The sequence below is a fragment of the Thunnus albacares genome, chromosome 4 (assembly GCF_914725855.1).
Source record: "Thunnus albacares chromosome 4, fThuAlb1.1, whole genome shotgun sequence".
Taxonomy (NCBI): Eukaryota; Metazoa; Chordata; class Actinopteri; order Scombriformes; family Scombridae; genus Thunnus; species Thunnus albacares.
In genome coordinates this window covers 28,747,356-28,768,202 of record NC_058109.1, presented here as the reverse complement: position 1 = coordinate 28,768,202, position 20,847 = coordinate 28,747,356, and the positions used below count along the sequence as shown (strand labels likewise).

Below are 20,847 nucleotides of genomic sequence, written 5' to 3'. Positions count from 1 at the left end.
CAGCTGCATGTGTTATGTCACTGTTTGATCATTCTACCTCTCATTTGCGTCCACCCAGTCTATCATTATAGTGTCTTACATTTTGGGCCTTCAGCTATTAACAACTTACTGAACAGATGTTCCACTCTTTAGCCATCACAAGGTAAAATGTTGCTTTGGTTGAACAACATTCTGTCTGCGTCTTGTCAGAGCTCAGCTTCAAGTCCTGACTGTTGGTAGACAAACAGAGAAAATTTCCATTATAAAACTTAAATGTAGTGTCTGTATTCTTGATTTTTTACTCCAGTTACAATGTTGGGCAGTAATGCATTACTTTGTAACATGTTAGAGTAATGTAATTACTTTTTTCAAATTGAAATTTTGTAATTACATTTCAGTTACTAATCCTAGTAACAGTTTGGGGGTTGACATGTTTGCCATCTTACAGTAGTTTGATGGAGGGTTGATAACAGTTCTGTTAGGTTGTGTTTGTTTGGTTTGGGAGCTGGAGGAAGAAGAAAAATGTAACTGCAGGTAACTCCAAAGTTGTCTTGTTTGCATGTTGTGTCTTCTTAGCCGGCCTGCTAACGTTACCTGCTCGCTACTAAGACTACATTCAGGAATCAGCTGGTTTAGTTCAGAGCTGGAGGATGTGAGAACAATACAGCTTTACTTAGAAGACAGGACATCATCCAGTAACTGCGTTTGATGGTCAGTAAATACATCCAAACTGTAGACTGGATGCCTGTTAAACCACAATGTCTTGTTTTCTTTTTCTACACATATTAAACACAGTAGATGGAGGCTTTGACATTGTTTAAAAGTCACCTTTGACAGAGGTGACGGCTGAGCAATGAAAGTAAAGTAACACGTAATGTTACTACTATTTTAAGGGGGTAATATGTAATGTGTAAATGATTTTTCACTGTCTGGTCACAGCCACTGACCTGCTCCCCCATGTCCTACCCACTCCAGAATGAACTTGAAAATAAAACAGCTATTCCATCCAGTCATTCATTATTTCACATAGCCTCTCTGCTATGACAAGGACCCACAATGCACACACACACACACACACACACAGCTGTGGTGCAATGTGTTGCTTCACAGCAGCTTGTATCTTCATGGAAAGACATCAAATCAATCAAATGCATGTTACCTACAATACAGGTAAATTAGTACAATAAGATGTTTTCCAGACATCCACAAACAAATCCTTAAAGATCCCCTACAGACATGTATTAGGGCATATAAACATCCTCTACTTATATGTATAATATATTGTGTAATTGTCTGTCTACCTCATTAAAAATCCAGAATCTATAAATATGCCACTATGTTTCATTTCAAAAGTTAAACTCTTGGAGACAAGATGTCTCCTACTTCACTGAAAAGTCCATTTCCAGTTCACGTGTACTAGAGGTTTCAAGTTTCCACATCACACTACCACACTTACATAAGTTGTATACTGGCTGACTGGCCCCAAACTAGTTGTGATGTCACAAATCATGCTTATAGGTTTGCCCCTTAAACTCAGATTTAAGGTGAGCACAGACAAAATTTCTACTTTCAACTCTCCACTCCGCAGATGAACATGAAAACAGCCTTATAGTGACAGTGAAGCTCAAACATCCAATTGAAGGAACAAGAAGAAAAAGATATTTTTGACTGGAGGGGGATTTTAAATTCCCTAAATGTTAAAAAGGTAATGAACTTAAAATCCAATCACTTTCAACCCAAAACTAAATTATATTCCACTGGTCATCATGTAAAAGCAATTTTCTCAACATCCTTTTAATATTAGCTTGCTGCAACACAATATCTTTTCTGTACCATTTTCATGGATGCACAAGTCTATGAAATAACCAAATAAATATCTCAGCCTGCAAATCCCAGTCCAATCCCTGGATATAACTACACCTTAACAAAATCAGAGGCACTTTTAGCAGCAAATATGTCAAATAAAATAAACCAAAGACAAAAAATAGTCATTTGTTTGTTTTCTTATTGTGTATAAATATAAATGACAGGCTCATATCTAATGTTTTTCTCAGAGCATAGAGCACGGCAAATATAAGGGCCACGCAAATCCAACACCTCTCTGCTGACGAGGTCAGGGGAGCTTTCTCCTCATTGTTTTCTTTTGCCTCATCCACTGCTGGTGTGTGTGTGTGTGCGTGTGTGTCTTTTGCTTACTGTGGTTGTCCGCCAACCCACACACCAGCACCACCACAACACACATCATCCCTTCTCAGTCTTCCATCTTATTCTCCTAATGAGGGAGGTCACGCAGGGTCGACTTTTGTTTATCCCAAGCTGCATCAGGTGACTGTGGGCAGTAGCGTTTCATAGCAGATTGTTCATCTTGTGGCCTTGCTCTCACACATACACACAGACGGTACCCTTGTCTCTCTGTGGTGCAAGACTTAAAAAAGATACAACTGGCCAAATCATAGAAATGTTCAAATTCATATGCCGCCATTATAAGGATAATCTCATCCTTGTATTTTAGTTGGCTGATTTTACTACAGACATAAAAGCACCGTTGAGTGTATCTCATAATGTTTATATTCTGAGAAGTCCCGCTGGTCCCTCTCAACACTAAACCCGGCCAGGCAACACTTTGAAAATTAAAACTGGATTCTACCAACAGTAAGACATACGTATTTGGAGAATAATTGCGGTTAAAAGTCTCAAGAACAAAACCAGGTTTTGATAACAGAAGAATACAACACACCAGTGCTCATTCCTTATCCAAAATTTATTCAGAGTTGGCAATGCATGATAGCATGATACATTTGTGGGACAATATAAATGAGTCTAGTGAATGCGGGCCAGCTCTGTGTCCCTGTTTCCAGCTTGGCCCAGGCGGCAGCAGTAGCAGCTGATGTGAGTGAGGGAAAGCTCATTAATCTGGACACATCAAGCCAGGCTCAGTCCTACCTGCCTCTGATCCTCCCACTAAAACTGGGACACACCTGGGAGTTCACCCACCTGCTGTCAAGGTCATCAACACAAGCACACAAACATACTCAGACACATGGGCACGTGTTTGCATACACACTCCCATGCAGTTACGTTTGTTGTTTATACCCAGTAAGGCATGCGTGTATGATAAATACAATCCCAGGTGTCACACTGGATCCTTGCAGTCGGATGAGTGTGTACATATGCTGCTACACAAAAACATGAATATGCATACCCACTGTATAGACAATGAGCACCCTCATCTTTGCAGCACATATATTCTCTGTCTCCTCTCCCATCTCTTCTTCTCACACTTGAGCTCATCCTCATCCACCCTGCTGGTGTCTAATTAGAATATTTATGCGCTAATTAAGGGGTGAAGCAGGTTCTCTCGTGTTGAGGAGACCAGGGGGTACATGGAGGTTAGCCTGGTATCACTTACCTCTGACACCAATGAATACCAATTATTCTCCCTCATCAGCGCCAGTAACCCCTCTTCTCCTCTGACCTCACATGCTTCCATGTGCTCCAGCCCACAGGCCAACAAGCAGGGCTAAGCTATATACTGTACATGTGTTTGACTTCCTAATCTTTTTGGCAGTATCATGGCTCTTTGTGTGTGGTTGTGGGTTTTGTATTTGGGGTAATGATAAGAATTACTACCGAAGAAGGTTTAGGTTAGGGTTTATACAGTTTTGTGTATGTTTATCTGTGCTATTGTTTTGCCAAAAATAGACTCTTCTCTCAGCCAATCATGGATCAAGTACATTTCTAATGAAGCATGTCTCTAGTGCTGCAGGTGTGTGAAAAGAGAGACTAAACCCCAAGCAGGTTCTGAAGATGTCAGGGTGCCACAGCTGGCGAGGATGTTCTCCCTTTGTGCCCTCTGTCCATGGCAGCGGCTGCACTGGCAGGCAGAGCTGTTGTCTTTCATTACCCCAGGCTGTCTCAATCCCCCATGAGCCCCAGACTGGAACAGTCTGGTGTGGCATGGTGTGGTGTGGCTCTTTGCCAGGCTGTCCGCCGGGCTGATGCCAGCTCTACGTGGGACTGTCTCGCCGTCGATTAGGACATCGCTTGGGCTGCCTCAAGGACATGAGCGCCCACAACCTGGCTCTATTAGGATATGCAGAGCCTGACTGGGGAATCAGGCATGAGTGCTGGCATCCTGAATGGGCCTGGGGCTTTATTGTCTAAGAGACGCTGAGTTATGTTAACTCGCTGACTAGCATCCGAGCTCTAACAGCCAGACAGCGAAGCCATCAGAGGATTGTGAGCGGGTTGCTGAATGTAGAGTATTGATGCATGTAGGTGGATGCTGACTGCTTGTAGCCAACATTCAATCAAGAGGACTAAGAAAATATCCAGTCAGTATACCCATGGGCACACCCCTAGATGATTTTTTGATACCAGCCAATTCTTTTAAGTTCTTAATCTTATCCGTTTACACTAGAATTCACCGGACACAAATGTCCAACTCTATAAATCATCCTGCCTGTGGGAGGATGAGATGAAAGAGGAAATACCAAATGACTCTTGGTCCAATATTTTGCTCCTTATGCATAAATCCCTTATCTGTGTAAGCTTGCCTTCATACAATGCAAAATTATACACCATACCTACTATTAGACCGAAGCCAGGTTAACTAAAACCTATAACAATGTTCCTCCTACATGTGATCGATGTCAGCATTCCCCTGCAAACCTTACACACATATTTTCTATGTCCTTCTTTAAGTATCTGGATGATTTTTAACACTATATCAGATATTACTGGAGACGCTGTTGCGCCAAACACATTCACAGCTTTATTCGGGATCCCTCCTACTCCCTCTCTCTCCTGTTATAGCTTTTGTCACCTTGTTAGAAAGACGATTGATACTGATTCATTGTTCAAATATCCTCCCTCTCACTCCCGTTGGATTATAGATAGTCTTATAGAATAGATTATAGAATTCTTAAACTGTAAAATAAATAGAGTCACAGGGCTCATCTAATATATTTTGTATGTTATGGCTCCCTTTTCAATATGTTAGGTTAACATTTCACATAACCCTCTCTAAGACGTAATTTGAGATAGGATTTATTGCTAAAGGCCTTGATTCAACAAAACGTCCACGGGTATTTTGGTATTTTGACCAGTTTTGGGGATCACATGGCCTCTGGAGGCTCCTTTTGTGTTCTTTGATGAGAGAGAAGAAACCTGACATGATGTGCTGCTGTAGGAGATCAAGGCATAACAAGGTGTCTTCTACACATCACTTTTGTTCTGTTTTCTTTTCTTCTCTGACTTTTTTGTTTTTTTAAGGAGTGTTTGCTTGCTCTCTGGCATTACTTTTTTTTTTTATCTGTTTGAGACATGCTGGAGCCAGAAAGTCTGGTAACAGCATATTCATCATGCTCATATTTGCTTAATCATGTCCTGTCCATTGTATCACAATGCTCAGTCAAACAATTAACTAAAACTCTTGCCTGGTCTTCATGCTTTATTTTAGCAGCTGTATTCATATGTGACTCACAGCCTTTATTTATCCAGTATGTGACTCTGAGCTGTTTGCGTAGATGTGGAGGCGTATCTAATCAAGTGGATTCTGAGTTTATATCTCAGATTTACCTACGTATCTGATTGTCTGTACAGTGGGACTCAGAGAAAAGCTTTCAGCAAACAGCGCGTTGCTTGCAATAAGTCACCGCTGGTTTGTGTTCTCTTCAAATCAGTGTTAGTCCGAGAGCTGTTTTGTGTCCTCAACCCAGCCTGAAAGAGCAGCCCTGCAAGGGATAAAGAGAGAGGGATGGATGATAAAGAAATAAAAGTGACTTCTCTGCATAATTTTAGGGCTCACTGGGAAAATATGTGAGAATAGAAAATAACTGTGTAGCCATGTTCTATAATTCAGTCAGAATTTCACTAACTGGAAGTACATCACTTGTAACTTCCATTAATGGCTCAGCACTTCACTGGAAACATGGAATTGAACTCAACCGAAATCAAATTGAATTGAATCAAGTAGCATCAAATCAGATCCAGTGAATTTGATTGAAATGATCTCCGCTGATTTGAAACAGTAGTGAGGGTCACTGACACTGAGGGTCACTGAGGTAGAGAGAGAGAGACTGTAGTCGAAAGAAAAGGGGTAGCTGGTCGCCATGAGTGGAGTGCTGGGCCATTTGAGACAGATTGCAAGTGACAAGCTAATGACTATGGCCAGTAGGAGCCTGGCAGGCCAGAACACAATCCACAAAGGAAACAAGTAAAGACCAAGTTTTTCTCTTTTTTCTCTCTCTCTCATCTGGCCTTTCCCTCTTTACTCTATTTGAGTGGTCCTTCACAGCACGCCAAGAGAAAATGCAGACTCAGCTCATAGGTATAATTAATTCACCACTGTTAATGTTTTGCCAGAAAAACACTCCTCTCCATTTTCTTGTTCGACATCACCTTACCAGTTCTGACCATTATGTCCCCTGCCTTGTCCTTGCTAACAAAGTCTCACTGGAGCACAAATCAGTTTGCTTACAAACCATGAGCAGCCAGGTTTTTCCACCTGTCCTGTCAGCTGCTTGGCATGACTTGTTGAGTAGCTAACATGGATAGCCTAAAGCCATTTTCCTTTTTCTTTCTTCAGTCTCCTGGATGGTAAACTACCTAATTTAGGCCCCATGAAAAAAAGCAATTGGGTTTTATCGTTGGCAAAGCTCTGTGTACAGGTGTTTCTGATGGCTTTCGGCGTCCGCAGATTAAGTCCATGAGGCTCAAGGCCTTTGGAGGGAGTTGCTGTTGCTGTTGGTAGTGAGACAAGAAGCTGTATTTCCTGCCAGCACTGGACTCTAATCTAACAGAGAGATTTTCTGTTCAGCACTTCTATAGGACTCATTAGAGAGCCCTTTTCTGGCTTGTTCGGGCAGCCACTTTTGGACAGCAGAGTGCGCTCGGTTGTGTGTGTGTTTGGTGTGTATCCAGTGTGTGTAAGTGTCTGAGTGTCCCACCTGTTCCCACTCACTGGTGCGTTAGCGTATGTGTATGTGTGCACTAGAAGGGCCATAAACTCCCAACTACCCTCAGATGAGTGATATAACCCTGCAGGATAGGGTGCATCAGCCACATCCCTGACTGTGTGAGAGCTCCACCTGCTGGCTCAGCTCCAGTCATTTCTCTTCACCTGACCAAAGAAAGAGGCGTCCATCAAAAGCTCGAGCCTATTAGCTTCCCACAGCCATCTGGTGCTATTTCTAGAGTGATGTATGTGACCAGATCTAAATGAGTCTGCAGAGAGACACATTCATTGGAGGCTCTATTTACTGAAGCGCTCTATGAGGGGAGATGGTATTGATATTTCATTATGAGTCTAATAAAGGGCAGCCAGTATTGAGTTTTCATTAATAGGGTTGGTTTGGTGCAGATTAACATGTCTGTGCACTTCATAATGATTTCGAGAGATGCTTAATGACTCCAGCTGGGTGTTTTAACTGGCTTCAGTTGTCTGACTGATCTAACAATCAACTGCATCCTTCACAACTGAAAAAAAAGAGTGGGAGAGAGAAAGCAGATATAGAGATACACAGAGACATGCAGAAAGACAGACAGCGAGATAGACGGATAGAGAACAGACAGGCGGAGAACAGTGTCAACCTAGATGCGATGAGAAAGATAGCAAGAGATTGAAAGAAGCACAGAATGTGAGTTGCAAAGAACACACAATAAACCAGATGAAAAAAAAAGCTGCAGCTCAAAGAAATAAAAAGAAAAGCAGAGAAGATGCCACCTAAGCACGAAGCAATAAGTCTCCCATCTATAGCTAGACCTTTGCCTGGGTTTGTTCTTGTTTATTCAGGCAGTCCCTGACATCACTGCCACTGGCTGTCAAGTCAGTAGAAAGCACAACGCCAGGATGAACACAGCGAAACTAGCCTAGCAACAAATAAACATAAGACCATCGATGGGACGCAATGTGGAGGTTGAACAAAGCAGCAGACTCTGAACTCAGAACACTGGCCTGTCCTTGACGTCCATTCTTTCTGTCTCCGTCTCTGCACACTGACGCATTGGAGGCTTAAGCCAAATGGATTAATAAGAAGAGAAAAATACCACAAAGCAGAGGGAGGCTTATACTGTTAGGATTGGCTAGGATGGAAATGCACACACACACACACGCATACACACACACAGTCTTCTCACAAGTGGTGAGTCTGGAGGACAGACTGAACTTTCAGCACCATGGACAGAGACACCATGCTGGGATGTGGATACACTGTCTCTCTGCCTTTTTGTTTTAGAAACTGTTTCATTCACTTGTGTCTAAAGCCTAATGTTTGATGGTGTCTCTTGTCATAGCTCTGTAATATTTCAGCTGGTACTGCAGTACACTCTGGGGCAACTCCTCCTCACTGTAACTGGACTAAAGAAGGCCCGTTCACCCCCTGGTATTATCTGCAGCATTGTGGCGCTTCTTAAAGTGGCGGCGTCTCCATTAAAATGAGTGATGATCCAGGTCTGTTCACACAGTGGAAAGCCAAGACTTGGAGGCATTAATGGATGGGCCTTTTACCAACACATTGCTCCCTCCCTGTTACTCCTTGTATGGCTGTGTATGTTAGTGTGTGTGTGTGTGTGTGTGTGTGTGTGTGTGTGTGTGCTGTTTACTATCTGGTACTGACCAAATAAGGTGTTTCAGCAGTCTCCAGTTACTCTGTTGCTCCAGTGAGTGGGCAGCTGTGAAAAGAGAGAAAATGTGTATGTATGGGTGGGAGTTGGATAAATTTTCATTGATGCACTCTTTCACTCATATGACTCTATATGCCACACATAAATACATATATATATATATATACATATATATATGAAAAAAGAAGAATCCAGGTTTGTTGAAGCAATTTGATATGCAAATCTTTAATCATGTTTACTCTCTGTCTGCCTCTCTCTGCAGAAAGTGTCTGAGTACACCATCATTGTCCAAGCCACCGACATGGAAGGCAACTTGAACTTTGGCTTGTCCAACACAGCCACAGCCCTAATCTCCATTACGGACATCAACGACAACCCCCCAGAACTGACAGTCAGGACGGTGAGTCCCACACTCCCCCACAGATATTTTATTCGTCCCTGTAAGGAGCACATCATCAGAGGTCAGACTAAGCCACCAAACAATTTCACCTTTAGTCACTATGTGGGCTATGTTTGTAGGCAAAACAGGTTCAACAGATCTACAAGCGAAAGACTTCTCTGAGATATTGCTAGAAAAATACCTTTACTGAAATACGCCTTGAGAGAAAACTGAGATTAGTTGAACAACTGACAGAGATGTAGGATAAAGACAGATACATAAGGGGACAAAAAATGGGCATAGAAAACAATGCAGTGACAGATTAAGACACACTGTGAGAGAATAACATATGGAGAGACAGAAAAAGGTGAAGATAGAGACTGGGACTGAAAGTGAGTTTGAGATGAGTTTTGGTGATGAGAGGGGTTCTCCTCCCTCCCTCTCTGTGTTATCCCAGCCAGCGGGGCCTCTGGTGGCCAGGGTTTGTCTGCAGGCATCTGGCCCTGGTCCCTGATACCTCCACACTGGTCTGACAGGAAGCCAGGCTACAGCTGGCCTACTTTCCCAGTGTGTGAGTGTGATTAAGTTGAGAGTTGTTTGTTTTTTGAGAATGAGGGTTACTTTATGAGAGGTTATTGACAAGGAAACATCAATTGAAAAGAGAAGCTCTGCGTGCTGCATGAATGCACGCCTTTCCCCATTATAGCTTGTATTCTCTACTCTCAGTCCGGTCATAGAACAGAAACAAATGCTGACCGCAGCCTGACAGACCTACAGGATTGGAGCTTCTCTTTATGTGGATTTCTGAGATTCCAGAGAGAGACAGATGCTGTCTGCAGCAGAGCTCAGAGGCAGAGCGAGCAGTGTGTCAGCGTCACACACTGTGATCCCCGTCTCCTCGGCGGGGCCGTCGTCAGCATGCATGCCAGTACAGTTCCAGCCGCATGCTCTGATAAGAGCTCCCCAGCTGTCAGGGGTAGAGCTCACCGAACAAGGCTGCCGCTCCACTCAGAACTGCTCCATCCCCGTCTGCGGTGCTGGCTCCGTCACCGCTCTACACTGGGGAGGAGCTCTGGACCATAGTTCTCTTGCTAGCAAGCGAAGGCCACGCTTCACTTCAATAAACATACAGAAACACATATGTCCTTGACACATACAATTCACATGCACATACATGTATGCTCACACACCTTGTAATAAATGTCACTTTTCTCATCTCCACAGGGCCTCACTCATTACTTTCCCTGCAACACTCATCAATAAACGACTGTAGAAATTTTGCCTGAGCTTGCTGGTGAAAGAACAGTTATGACCATATTTTGGTGTGTGACTCAAAGGTGATAATGAGCAAAAAGGAATAAAAATGTGTTTTTGATGTCACTTAGACACAAACTGCCACACATGTTCACATGAACATCCATGGCTGAGAAATTGCTCTCTGCCAGATACTGTTACCACTGCTTTGTCAATCTTTTGCTTCCCACTCAAGCAACTAAACTTGGAGCAGTTCATAATTATTTGTGTATGACAGACACAAGAAGAATTCATTGCTCTCTATGGGAGTCATAGAGAAAACATAAGCACGTTAATAAGTGAAATTGCTTGCAGGGGGGGTGTAAACCAAGCTGATATATTGCATCTAATTTGAAAAAAAAAAGCCAAATGTTTTATTCATTTCACCACATGGGCCCGAATGGGCTATGTTAGTGCTATGCTCATCATTATGTGATAAACAAAAAGACAACGGTACTTGCCACAATCTATCTAATCAAACTATCTAATCAAGTGTATCACACCTGCGCGAAAGTGTACCCAGTAGTTTGTCATTCACCAAATAATGATGAGGAACAGGGGAGTTGATTGAAAAACTCCCAGACACACAGGCTTACAGATCTGAATAAAGTGCTATTTGTGATTAACCTGTAGAGCTGTGGCTTCTAAATACCTGAAAGAGTTGAATTGCCTGAGATTATTGGCATTCAACACTTACCTATGCTTCCAACTCCACGACTTTGTGTTAAAAAGGAGTAGAGGCTCCAAGAAAAAGCAGATGGATATGACTGTATAACAGGAAAAATGAGGATGAAGATAGACGCCTGTTGCCAGTAGCTATATCTTTATTACACCATAGAGAAGACATAGCAGCCATCTTAAGTGAACTGATGTCTGTCTGTTTTTGGACTTTTATTCCCTCGTAATACTGCCATTACCCTTTGGTGTTGTTTTCAACACTCTATATGATGGAAAATAAGAGCTCATTTAGTCATGTTAAGCTGTAGCTCTGCCATCTAAAAGGGGACATTTTCATTTGCTGAGTCAGTTTTCAGTAAGAAGATAGTAGATTTCCCCTGTTGTGCAGCACACCTTCATATAGATTCATTTTCTAAAATGATTTGGGGTCTATACAGCACTGTATTCTCACTAATTTCCCCTGGCTTGACTGCAATTCAAATATCAGAAGGCTAGTTATGTCTATAGACAGTTTGAAATGTGAAAAGCAATAAATGGAAGTGTTCCGGCATAAGGGACCCTATATTATCTGGGTTTTGTTTAGTGCTGTCCTTCATACATGTGTGATGGAGGTTCATAAAATAAGACGCAGTGGTAAGTGTCACTGATGATGCTTATGCCTTGGATGGTGTTAAAAGTTATAGTCATGAAAGTAATTTTGTCCCCGGGGACAACCACTGCTGGCCTGTAATGTCCTCATCTTTTATTACATAGTTCTTCAAAGCAAGACTATGTAATGTTTGAAGGAAGACAAAACACATTCAAACTGTAAGAAAAAGGAATTAATAAGAAATAAAACAAACCCACGCTCAATTCAATACACTAAGGGGTTTTGCCGCTACAACCTTACTTGGTCTTGTTTGACCAATAGCTTATGGTGGCTAATGTTAGCTAAAGTTAGCAAACGTTAGACAGATGTTGCTTTGTAACATTACATTTGTGACATTACTGAATCACGTCATTAAATGTATGACTCCACGTGGGCCACTGTTATACTATATTTTAGCATTCACTATTATCCCGTAACCAGCCTCTGTTATACAGTCTCACTTTGAAGCCAAGAGATTTAAAGCTTGGCAACAAAAACATTTTGTTTCAGAAACCTTAACTGTTCATTTGCATCCTTCTCATCCTTTTTGCAGGCCTCCAGAAAATGTCTTTACCTAATGTAGTTGAACAACGTCACACTGTTCCCAAGATTTGCAATAAAGTTTTCATTGTTGATTGTTTAAATAGGCAGAGCACTTAACATTTGTATGTAAAGCCAGAATCTGTAATGTTGACAATAGCTATACTGCAACATATAGCTAAGTTGTATGATTAATTTTGTCTCATTTAAATTTTACATTCACTGGTTAAGTAAACTGAGGTCCTGTTTTACCTACAATAGAATCATATTTGCCCCACTCTTTCCCCTCTTCTTCACAACTACAAAACCCTTCAGAAACTCAGAGCCTCTGTCTCTAGTGTCTTATCAATGGGTCCACATTGCATTTTAGAGAGAGTTGCCATTTTGGAAGCACCCTCCCCTACAGTCAGCGCCATTGTGTATGCCTCTGAGAGAGCATATTCCATTTGGCTGTCTGACAGCACGGCCAAAAAGCTTGGAAGGTTTGTGGTGGTGTTGTGCTAAAGCTCGGGGTGAAAAGGAAATGGAGGAGCCCACACACCAGAGACTGAGAGTACATATTTAATTTGTTCTGTGCTTATCAGCCTGGTTGTACTGCAGGGGATAGGAGAAGAGGAGGGAGGGCAGGAGAGAGGGAAAAGAAGTAGGAAGAGAGGAATCGGGTGGCTTGGACGCTGCTTCAATCCCACGATGATGAAGCCATTAAAGTGAACAGCAGCTGGCAGACACACTCCATAAACAAGTTAACGCTTCACAAGAGGAAACACGGATTATCGTTTGACAATGAGAGCTTTTAGTGTGTGCCCGCGTGTGTGTGTGTTTGTGTGTGTCTACCTTTGAGTGCCCATCCCTCTGTAGCTAGATAAATCCCTATAGAGAAGGACACGTATCCTATTGCACTGGAAATTCTTCTCCAGGCTCTGCAGCTGTCACCAAGTTTCCTCCAGAGTTAGTTCAGAGGGGAGTTGTTTCAGATTGCAATATAATGAAGATCATTAGCCAAAGATTATTCCTACCGCTGCTTTAATTGCAGTACTTATCTAATTGCTTATTAAGACCGAGATTTGGTGAATGCACAGAATCTAAATTAAATGGGTAAACACTTAATTGAACAAATCCATTAGTTCAAATAAGGAGTTTCATATGAGCAGACATGGCGTGGAGTAAGGGACTGCATTAACATAATGGGAGATATGATTCTCTATTATTCACATTTAAACAAATATGTTTGCTGCCGTCTGCTTTTTTTTTTCTCTCTCTCCCATCTTTCCAATTCCCAATTTGTTTAGCTACCACTTTCCATTCATGTTTTAATGTAATGAGCATTATTGGCATGACCCAAAAAGCAGTTTGTAACAACAATTATGGAAAATGCTAAAAGATTGATGATGGCACAAGCAAAAGTTTCAAGTCTCAATAAATCAAGTTATTAACATGCATTAGCCAACTGCTGGAACAACATCAGCATAATGTTATCTCTCCCATCCTCCCTGCTGTCACCTCCCCTCCCTCCTCTCCTCTTCTCTTCCTCCCTTCTTCCCGCTCTGTAGTTTTCTGGGGAAGTGCCAGAGAACAAGGTGAATGTGGTGGTGACCAACCTGACGGTGGTGGACAGGGATCAGCCCCACAGCCCCAACTGGAATGCCGTCTACCGCATTGTCAGCGGGGACCCCTCCGGACACTTCACCATCCGCACCAACCCCATCACCAATGAGGGCATGCTGACAGTGATCAAGGTAAGAATGAAGCGTTACATTTGGCTTCCTTACACACATCACGAGATGTGTGACGACTGTAAGTCTGATGTTTAAGTCTTTGAAATTGAAAGTGTGTTGTTGTCCATTAATATTCAGCATGAGTTGTGCTCTGCATCTCACATGTTTCCAGCTGCTCTGAAGTGCCAGCTGTTGATGACTGAGCACTTTTGTCTTCCATTGTTTTGAATGATATGTCATTTCTCAAATTGTAAGACAGTTAGAGCTAATTTTGCAATCAGCCACATTCATTTTCCTCCCATCTCTCTTTATTTGGTCATCTGTATCGCTCTGCTCTCTCCTAACTCATCCATTCTTCTCTAGCCGGTGGATTTTGAGATGAACCGCGCCTTCATGCTGACCGTGGTGGTGTCCAACCAGGCCCACCTGGCCAGTGGCATCCAATCGTCGCTTCAGTCCACAGCTGGAGTCACCATCTCTGTTCAGGATGTGAACGAGCCGCCTGTCTTCCCCGTCAACCCTAAGATGATCCGCTTTGAGGAGGGTGTTCCAGCAGGGACCACTCTTACTGTGTTTGCTGCTCAGGACCCTGACCACTTCATCCACCAGACTGTCAGGTACTTTCACTCACAGTATTTTCTGAGTGTGGTACATCAGTACTCATAATGTGATACAACATACAGTAAGTACACTTTGGTCTTCCTGATCAGCATATTTTTAGACAACCATCTGAAAATGAGATGGTAAAAGCAGTATCCTTAAACCTGCAGTAAAGGAATTTTTGGCCACTTAGTCATGGGTCAACATATATTTACATTTTAAGGTGGCAAACTTGTTAGCAAATAGTTGCTTATTTACACATAAATCAACATTCATTTGAGTCATGCTGTGTCCACTTGATGAATGTAAGTTACTACACAATATTCATTCTCCTTTTAGCTCCATTTTTGGTCTCCACCAACTCCTGACGGAAATATCTAGTTCTTTATCTGCTAAATGTTTCATCATATGTTCTCCAGCTGCAGTTGGTAACTTTGTCTGTCTGCTGTTTGGATAGGTAGTGTACAATGAGGTTTTTATGTGCAGCACATAGTATTTGTTTTACAGTCCTTCTTTGGGGCGCAGAATTGGCATGTCCTCTTGCCTGCCCCAGCTGCAGCCTCAGGTGAATCAGAACAAGATTCAGCCCCCTGAACAGCTTTCACAAGTGCTGCAGAGGCTGCTTTGTGGGGGAGGTGCTCCCTTCTTTGACTGTGTGGGATTACAAGTGCCTTTCCCAGCTGCTCCAGGAACACTCTGCTCTTGTTCCGCTTATCAGGCATCCGGGTAGGGTTGATCTTGTTCCATATCAAAAAGGTATTGTATGAGGACACATCAATGATGTTATGGAAGATGATCATAGGCCAGCGGGCAGTCATCCTCCTGCAGCTATAAGTTCCAATCACCTTGTCAAGGTTGTCCACGCCTCCTTTGTTGTGGTTGTAGTCCAGGATGATGGCTGGCTTCCAGTCCTCACCATCAATGCTCTCAGCTGTTTTGTGCAGTGTGCTCAGGAGGACCACATTCTTGCTCCTCTTTGGGAGGTAAGAAACTAGAGTGGTGGTGGGGTGAAGGCAAACTTTGATGAGAAGGCCTCTTTCCCCCTTGTTGTTAGGAGTGAAGGGGGAGCTCAGTCTTGTTCTTTCTAACTGTGCCAGACATGGTGATCCTTTTCTTCAGGAGCTGCTGGCTGAGTTCATAAGAGCTGAAGAAATTGTCACAAGTGACATTGTGCCCCCTCAGTCCATCTGTCACATCAAACACAACCCGCATTCCCTGGTTCTTCTGTGGGCCTCCACTGGTCTACACTTTGTGTAGACTTGAATCTTCTAACGGTTGTAGGATTGTGCATCACAGGCCACCCATATCTTGATGTCATACTGAACTGGCTTGCTGGGCATATACTGCCAGAAAGGACAGTGACCTTTTGACAAAAGAGATTACTATCAGTAATTAGTATCAGTGTCACAGGAAACAATTACATAAATCAATGATATTACAGCAATGCATAATAAAATTAACAGTGAAAATCTCTTACATTACAGATACGAAAATAAAAAATTAACCTCTGAATGGAACCAGTTACTCATCCACTGTTGCTTCAGGCTCAGGGTTGTAGAGGTATGGCAGAAGCTCCACCCACTTCTCCCAGACCTCTCTGGCCGTCAGTTTGTCTCTCACACGTCTTAGAGGTCTTGACTCACAGTTATTAAATCGTGGCATTTTTGAGAAAGTGTGAAAGACTAGATGTAGTTTTGCCACGGAAACTATACACATCTGCTAAGATTAGCAGCCCTATGTAGGTCAATCTCATCCATTTTCCAGTTGTCTCCATATTTATGGAAACCAATGGCTGGCCTGATGAACATGTAAAATGTTGAGGCAAGGGTAACTCTATGTCATGAGGGCTCTGGGGTCATCCTTATGATGTTTTGTGCTGCCATCATACCCTGGTTGTCATATGGTGACAAGGACTATGTTATTTTGCTGTTCTTTGACAAAAATGTCTCTCTTTCAGCTTGGGGGATTTCTTCTTCATCTGAAGATAATGCATTGTGCTCTGGGTTGTATTCTTCCCCATCTTCTTCTTCAGATACCTTCTCCTCTTCTAAATCATTGTTCTCTTGTTCCTCCTGGACATCTGAAAAAATCAGATCTACGGCCTGTTGGGCACTGAAATGTGCACTCATGGCTTCAGCAAAGAGAGAACTGGGGGTACTGTCATCTGCAGCACTTACAGCCTCTGACTGCATTCCCCATTAGTAAACAATGCTTTCAAGAAATGTTTATCTTGTCTAAAATTTGGTTTATTTTGTCCATGAACTTAAGTCATGTTTGAGGTCGTGGAGGGGAGATGCTGCACATGCACAAGAAGGTTTATTTTTGTCTGAGTTTTTCTGTAGACTGTTAATCTGTGACTTTATTAAGATTTAATATTTTTTCAGGAGAGAATAGCGCCACAATTACCTACCGAAGGAGACTGTTGAGATCTGCATTTCGTAGCCAGTGTAACTTCCTGTCTGTTTCTACATTTTACATGCTTCTAGTGTCTTTTCAAAATAAAGCACTTCTGTGTTCATGGTAAATAAAATAAAAGCAAGATAAGAAATACATTTACGAATGCAAACTTAAGACATATGAAACACACTGTACTGGGGTCATTTACAGTTAGCATTAATGATTAACTTGATAGTTACTGCATTAAGACTATTTCTGGGGTTGTGGGTAAGTGAAATGATATATAAAACATATAAAAAAAAATAGCCTAAATCTTAACTCAGCCCTTCTTACAACAGTACCATAGAGCCTACACCCAAAATCTGGTGCAATATATTTTAAGTATTTTTAATGGCCTGAATCTGCCACCAGTGTTCAATCAGTGGTGAGCACTTTCTCCAAGGTTTATCCCTCTTCTGTGACATTCTCAACTGACCCTCCTCCGCCCACCGGCCGGGCTCCAGTTACCTCCTTGTTACCTGGTGACTGGTGTGAAGAGGTCATCCTGTAATGAGTTGGACACTGTCTGTCTGCCCTCCTTAGATCCCTATCTTCTTCTCTTCCTTCTCATTGATCCCTCCCTCCATCCTTCCTAACTGGGATGACACACAGTGGGCATTGTGCCATCCAGGCATCGACCCTGTATTACAGAAACGCCCACATGCCCACTAAGGTCCAGCAGCACCGTTCCACTCCATAGCCAGCTCCAACGAGAGAGATTGATTTTTCTTAATGTCAGTGAGACGGCCTCTTCCACCAACAAACCCAGTGGAAATGTTACTGAATAGATAGCGAGGGGGAGGTAGTGCAAGATTTACACATATAGAGAGAGAACATTATCTACATCTCAGGTTTCTTCTCCCAAAAAGACATGCCAACTAAGTGGGCTCCTATGCACCTTTAGAGAAGTAACTCCTTTTTACTCTCTCTTTTCTCTCATCCTTTCTCCTCTCTTGCTCTGGCTGACCCTGTCACTTTCTTCTCTGTCAGTCTGTGTGTCTGTTATTGATGGGAGCTCAGAGCTGCTGTCTTCACCAAAGCAGCTTGCCAGCAGATGCTCAGCTCATGCTTAGACAGCCTCATCTCTGCTGCTGCTGTATTCCCTAGATGACCTCGCTTGAACCCCCACACACAAAAGAAAGAGAAATGCACAAACTTAGACTCACAAAACTCATATGAGCATGCACACAAGCACCCGCAGAGGATGAAAGGCCTGTGCGTGAGTGAGCAGTAGATGGGAGAGGAGCCAGCTCGGCTTTTCTTATGTTTTGAATTTCTTGCTTTTTATCTCTCTCTGTGGGCTCCTCCAGGGAAGAGAAGATGATGTGAGGCCGTTTGCCAGCTGATTTTCCTGTTAAATGTGATTTAAGTGGCAGCAAGAGTGAATTTATGTGTGTTTGTCTGTGTGTGTGTGCTCTTGTATTTCTTCCCTGGTTAATATCAGAATATTGCTTTTATGGAGTAAGACTTTTCTTTCTGATGTGATGTCATCCGTTGGTTAATCTTTACTGCTAAAGTTAAGTTTAGTGCTTGGGTCAAGGGTTTAAGCATTTTGAGATATTCACTAATTAACTAATAAACAGCTTATTTCAGTACCTTTAAAGCTCACTAACACATTATATGTCATTTGTTTAATCATTACAAAACTGATATGTTAAAACGACAATATGTGCTTTTACAAGGGATCTTGTCATCACTATGAGTATGTCAGGCAACCAACAAACACTCAAGGATGTTACTACGCCCGGCCAAGAAATAGTCCCATATATAATAAGTGTTAATTAGTGAGCTTAAGAGGTGCAGATTTTGTTACCTTTGGAAGGAGTTAGCTGTTTCCTCCTGTTTCCAGTGTTTATGCTAAGCTAAGCTAAGCAGCTGTTGGTTCTAGCTTCATGTCAGTAGCGTAGGCAGAAATCAAAGTGTGGGTGGGCACAGAGAAAATGAGGTGGGCTTAGCCCATCCAAGACCAATCCTACTTAATAGGTTCTGAAACACATATTTAACCAAAATAGGCCATTACAACTATACTTGCCTGAATGCACCACAGTTTAATCATACAGGCCTTATACATCATCAGAGGTAATGTTACAGGCACCAAGACGAACATTAAGAGCATCACATAACCTGGCACGACAGTCACACAGACACACACAGACAGCACAGTGTATGGATAGAGGCACACCAGCACCAACATGCTGAGTAATGTTTACAATGACACCTGAACACACACACACACACACACACACACACACACACACAAACACAGATGGCAGATGCAGCAACATCAGCATAAAATCCAATTGTACACCCAACAAACTTTATACCCAGTAAACAATAATATTGAAATAGGCAATAGGCTACTATAGTCTAAAATCGTAAATTAGCTTACTTTTGATGATTACAGCAGGAGACGACAGGGCTTATTGGTGTTGAACACTGAAATTATTTCATTATAGTCCAACGCTTCAGTCAGTTCTCTTTCAAAGGAGAGCAGGGACAAAGAGTTCAGTCTGTATGTCATCACTGATGCCCTGCCAATTTTTATCCAACTGACAGTTGAAAAGAGTCTTTCAACAGTACAGTTTGTTGCTGATAGAGAAAGGGCTGTATTAGCAGCCACATACGTTTTGTTACTACTTGGCACTTGTTGAGGAGAAACTAGCGCAGGAATAGGTGTCTGGGTTGAGAATAATGGCTGAACTTGAGCTGACTTCTCTTTCTCCTGTTCTTCAGTGTCTTTTTTTTGACTGCTTTGATTCGCCATGGTTTTTATCTTAAACTACATTAAAAGCAGCTAGCTAGCAGACAGTAAGCTTCTGTCTTTCAGTGCAATGTGCAGGCTGTACACTGAGTGAATCTGATATTTGCAAAATGCACTGCCACTCAAAAAATCTGGCTTAACATCATCACATGGTAAACAAGAAGCAAGAAACAAGAATTGGTTTATTTTTATTGGTCATATAGTCAGATAATAGAAACATTATTCATTGACTGCTATTCATTGGATGATCCAGCAAAAAGGAAGCCTTCTGATTGGGCGCCATCTTCATATTCACCATATAGACATGAGATTGGTATCAATCTTCTCATCTAAGTCTCAGCAAGAAAGTATTATGAGTATTTCCAAAAAAAATCAAACTATTCCTTCAAGGTTAGAAATTAGTTGTGTGTTTTATGGTAAAGAATGTGCTGGAGAGCATTGGGGTTACGATTTAGGGTTAAATTTGGCATGAATCTTATCAGGAGCAAGTCCTCACAAGTATAGTAAGACATATTCATGTGTACTTTGCTCTGCCAGCTGCAGAAGAAGACAGCAGATGGTGACAACTTGTTGGCACAGGAAGGAAATGAGAGTGCCAGGCATGCAACGCAAACACCACAATCTAACCTGCGAGGCAGCATCAAATCCTGACTAACACAGCATGACAGTCTCTTTACTGGAAATTGTATTTATTTTCATCTATTTGTGTTGTTTTTTATTCAAGTAGGGAAACTGTAAAAAATATGATAGAGAGTGTTCCTGCCTGTCAACATGTCTTCTCTCTGTCTAATTCAGCTGTTTGCTAAGTGTGCACTAGTCCAGCAGTGTGTGTCATTAGATGGAGATGGACTTAGTTTTCTCAATGCCTGTGAGGCTCTTGCAAACTATAGTGTCAGCCTCCAACGCACTGCTTTAATTAAGCCCCCTTTCCCCCTCATCACACTTTCTACTGACCATGCTTAGATTTAGAAACACGCCTCTGATCTCTCTCACTTTCTCTCCCTGTCAGCCTGTGACTCTGACCCCCACCACCTGTCATTACGGTGACACGCTGACCATCTACTTACCAGAGACTTCTCGCTTGTCCACAATTAACCATATTTCATTAGGACTGACAGAGAAGCACTTCCTCAACTCAATCAATAGTTAAGACTCGTCATAGTTGTTAATGGGATTCATAGACTTTAATTGCAGCTGTCACTTTCCACTCCTT

The 20,847-nt window shown here is 42.3% G+C and overlaps 1 protein-coding gene across 3 annotated transcripts in view; it reads left to right on the top strand.

The window, feature by feature from the left end:
- cdh4 (cadherin 4, type 1, R-cadherin (retinal)) overlaps positions 1 to 20,847 on the top strand; it is a 200,717-nt gene that overhangs the window by 166,524 nt on the left and 13,346 nt on the right. For all 3 annotated transcript variants that reach the window (XM_044349577.1, XM_044349578.1, XM_044349579.1), the window contains 3 exons: positions 8,867 to 9,004; positions 13,673 to 13,858; positions 14,201 to 14,454. In XM_044349577.1, the coding sequence (XP_044205512.1) occupies positions 8,867 to 9,004; positions 13,673 to 13,858; positions 14,201 to 14,454 (578 nt within the window). The remainder of the gene's footprint in view (positions 1 to 8,866; positions 9,005 to 13,672; positions 13,859 to 14,200; positions 14,455 to 20,847) is intronic.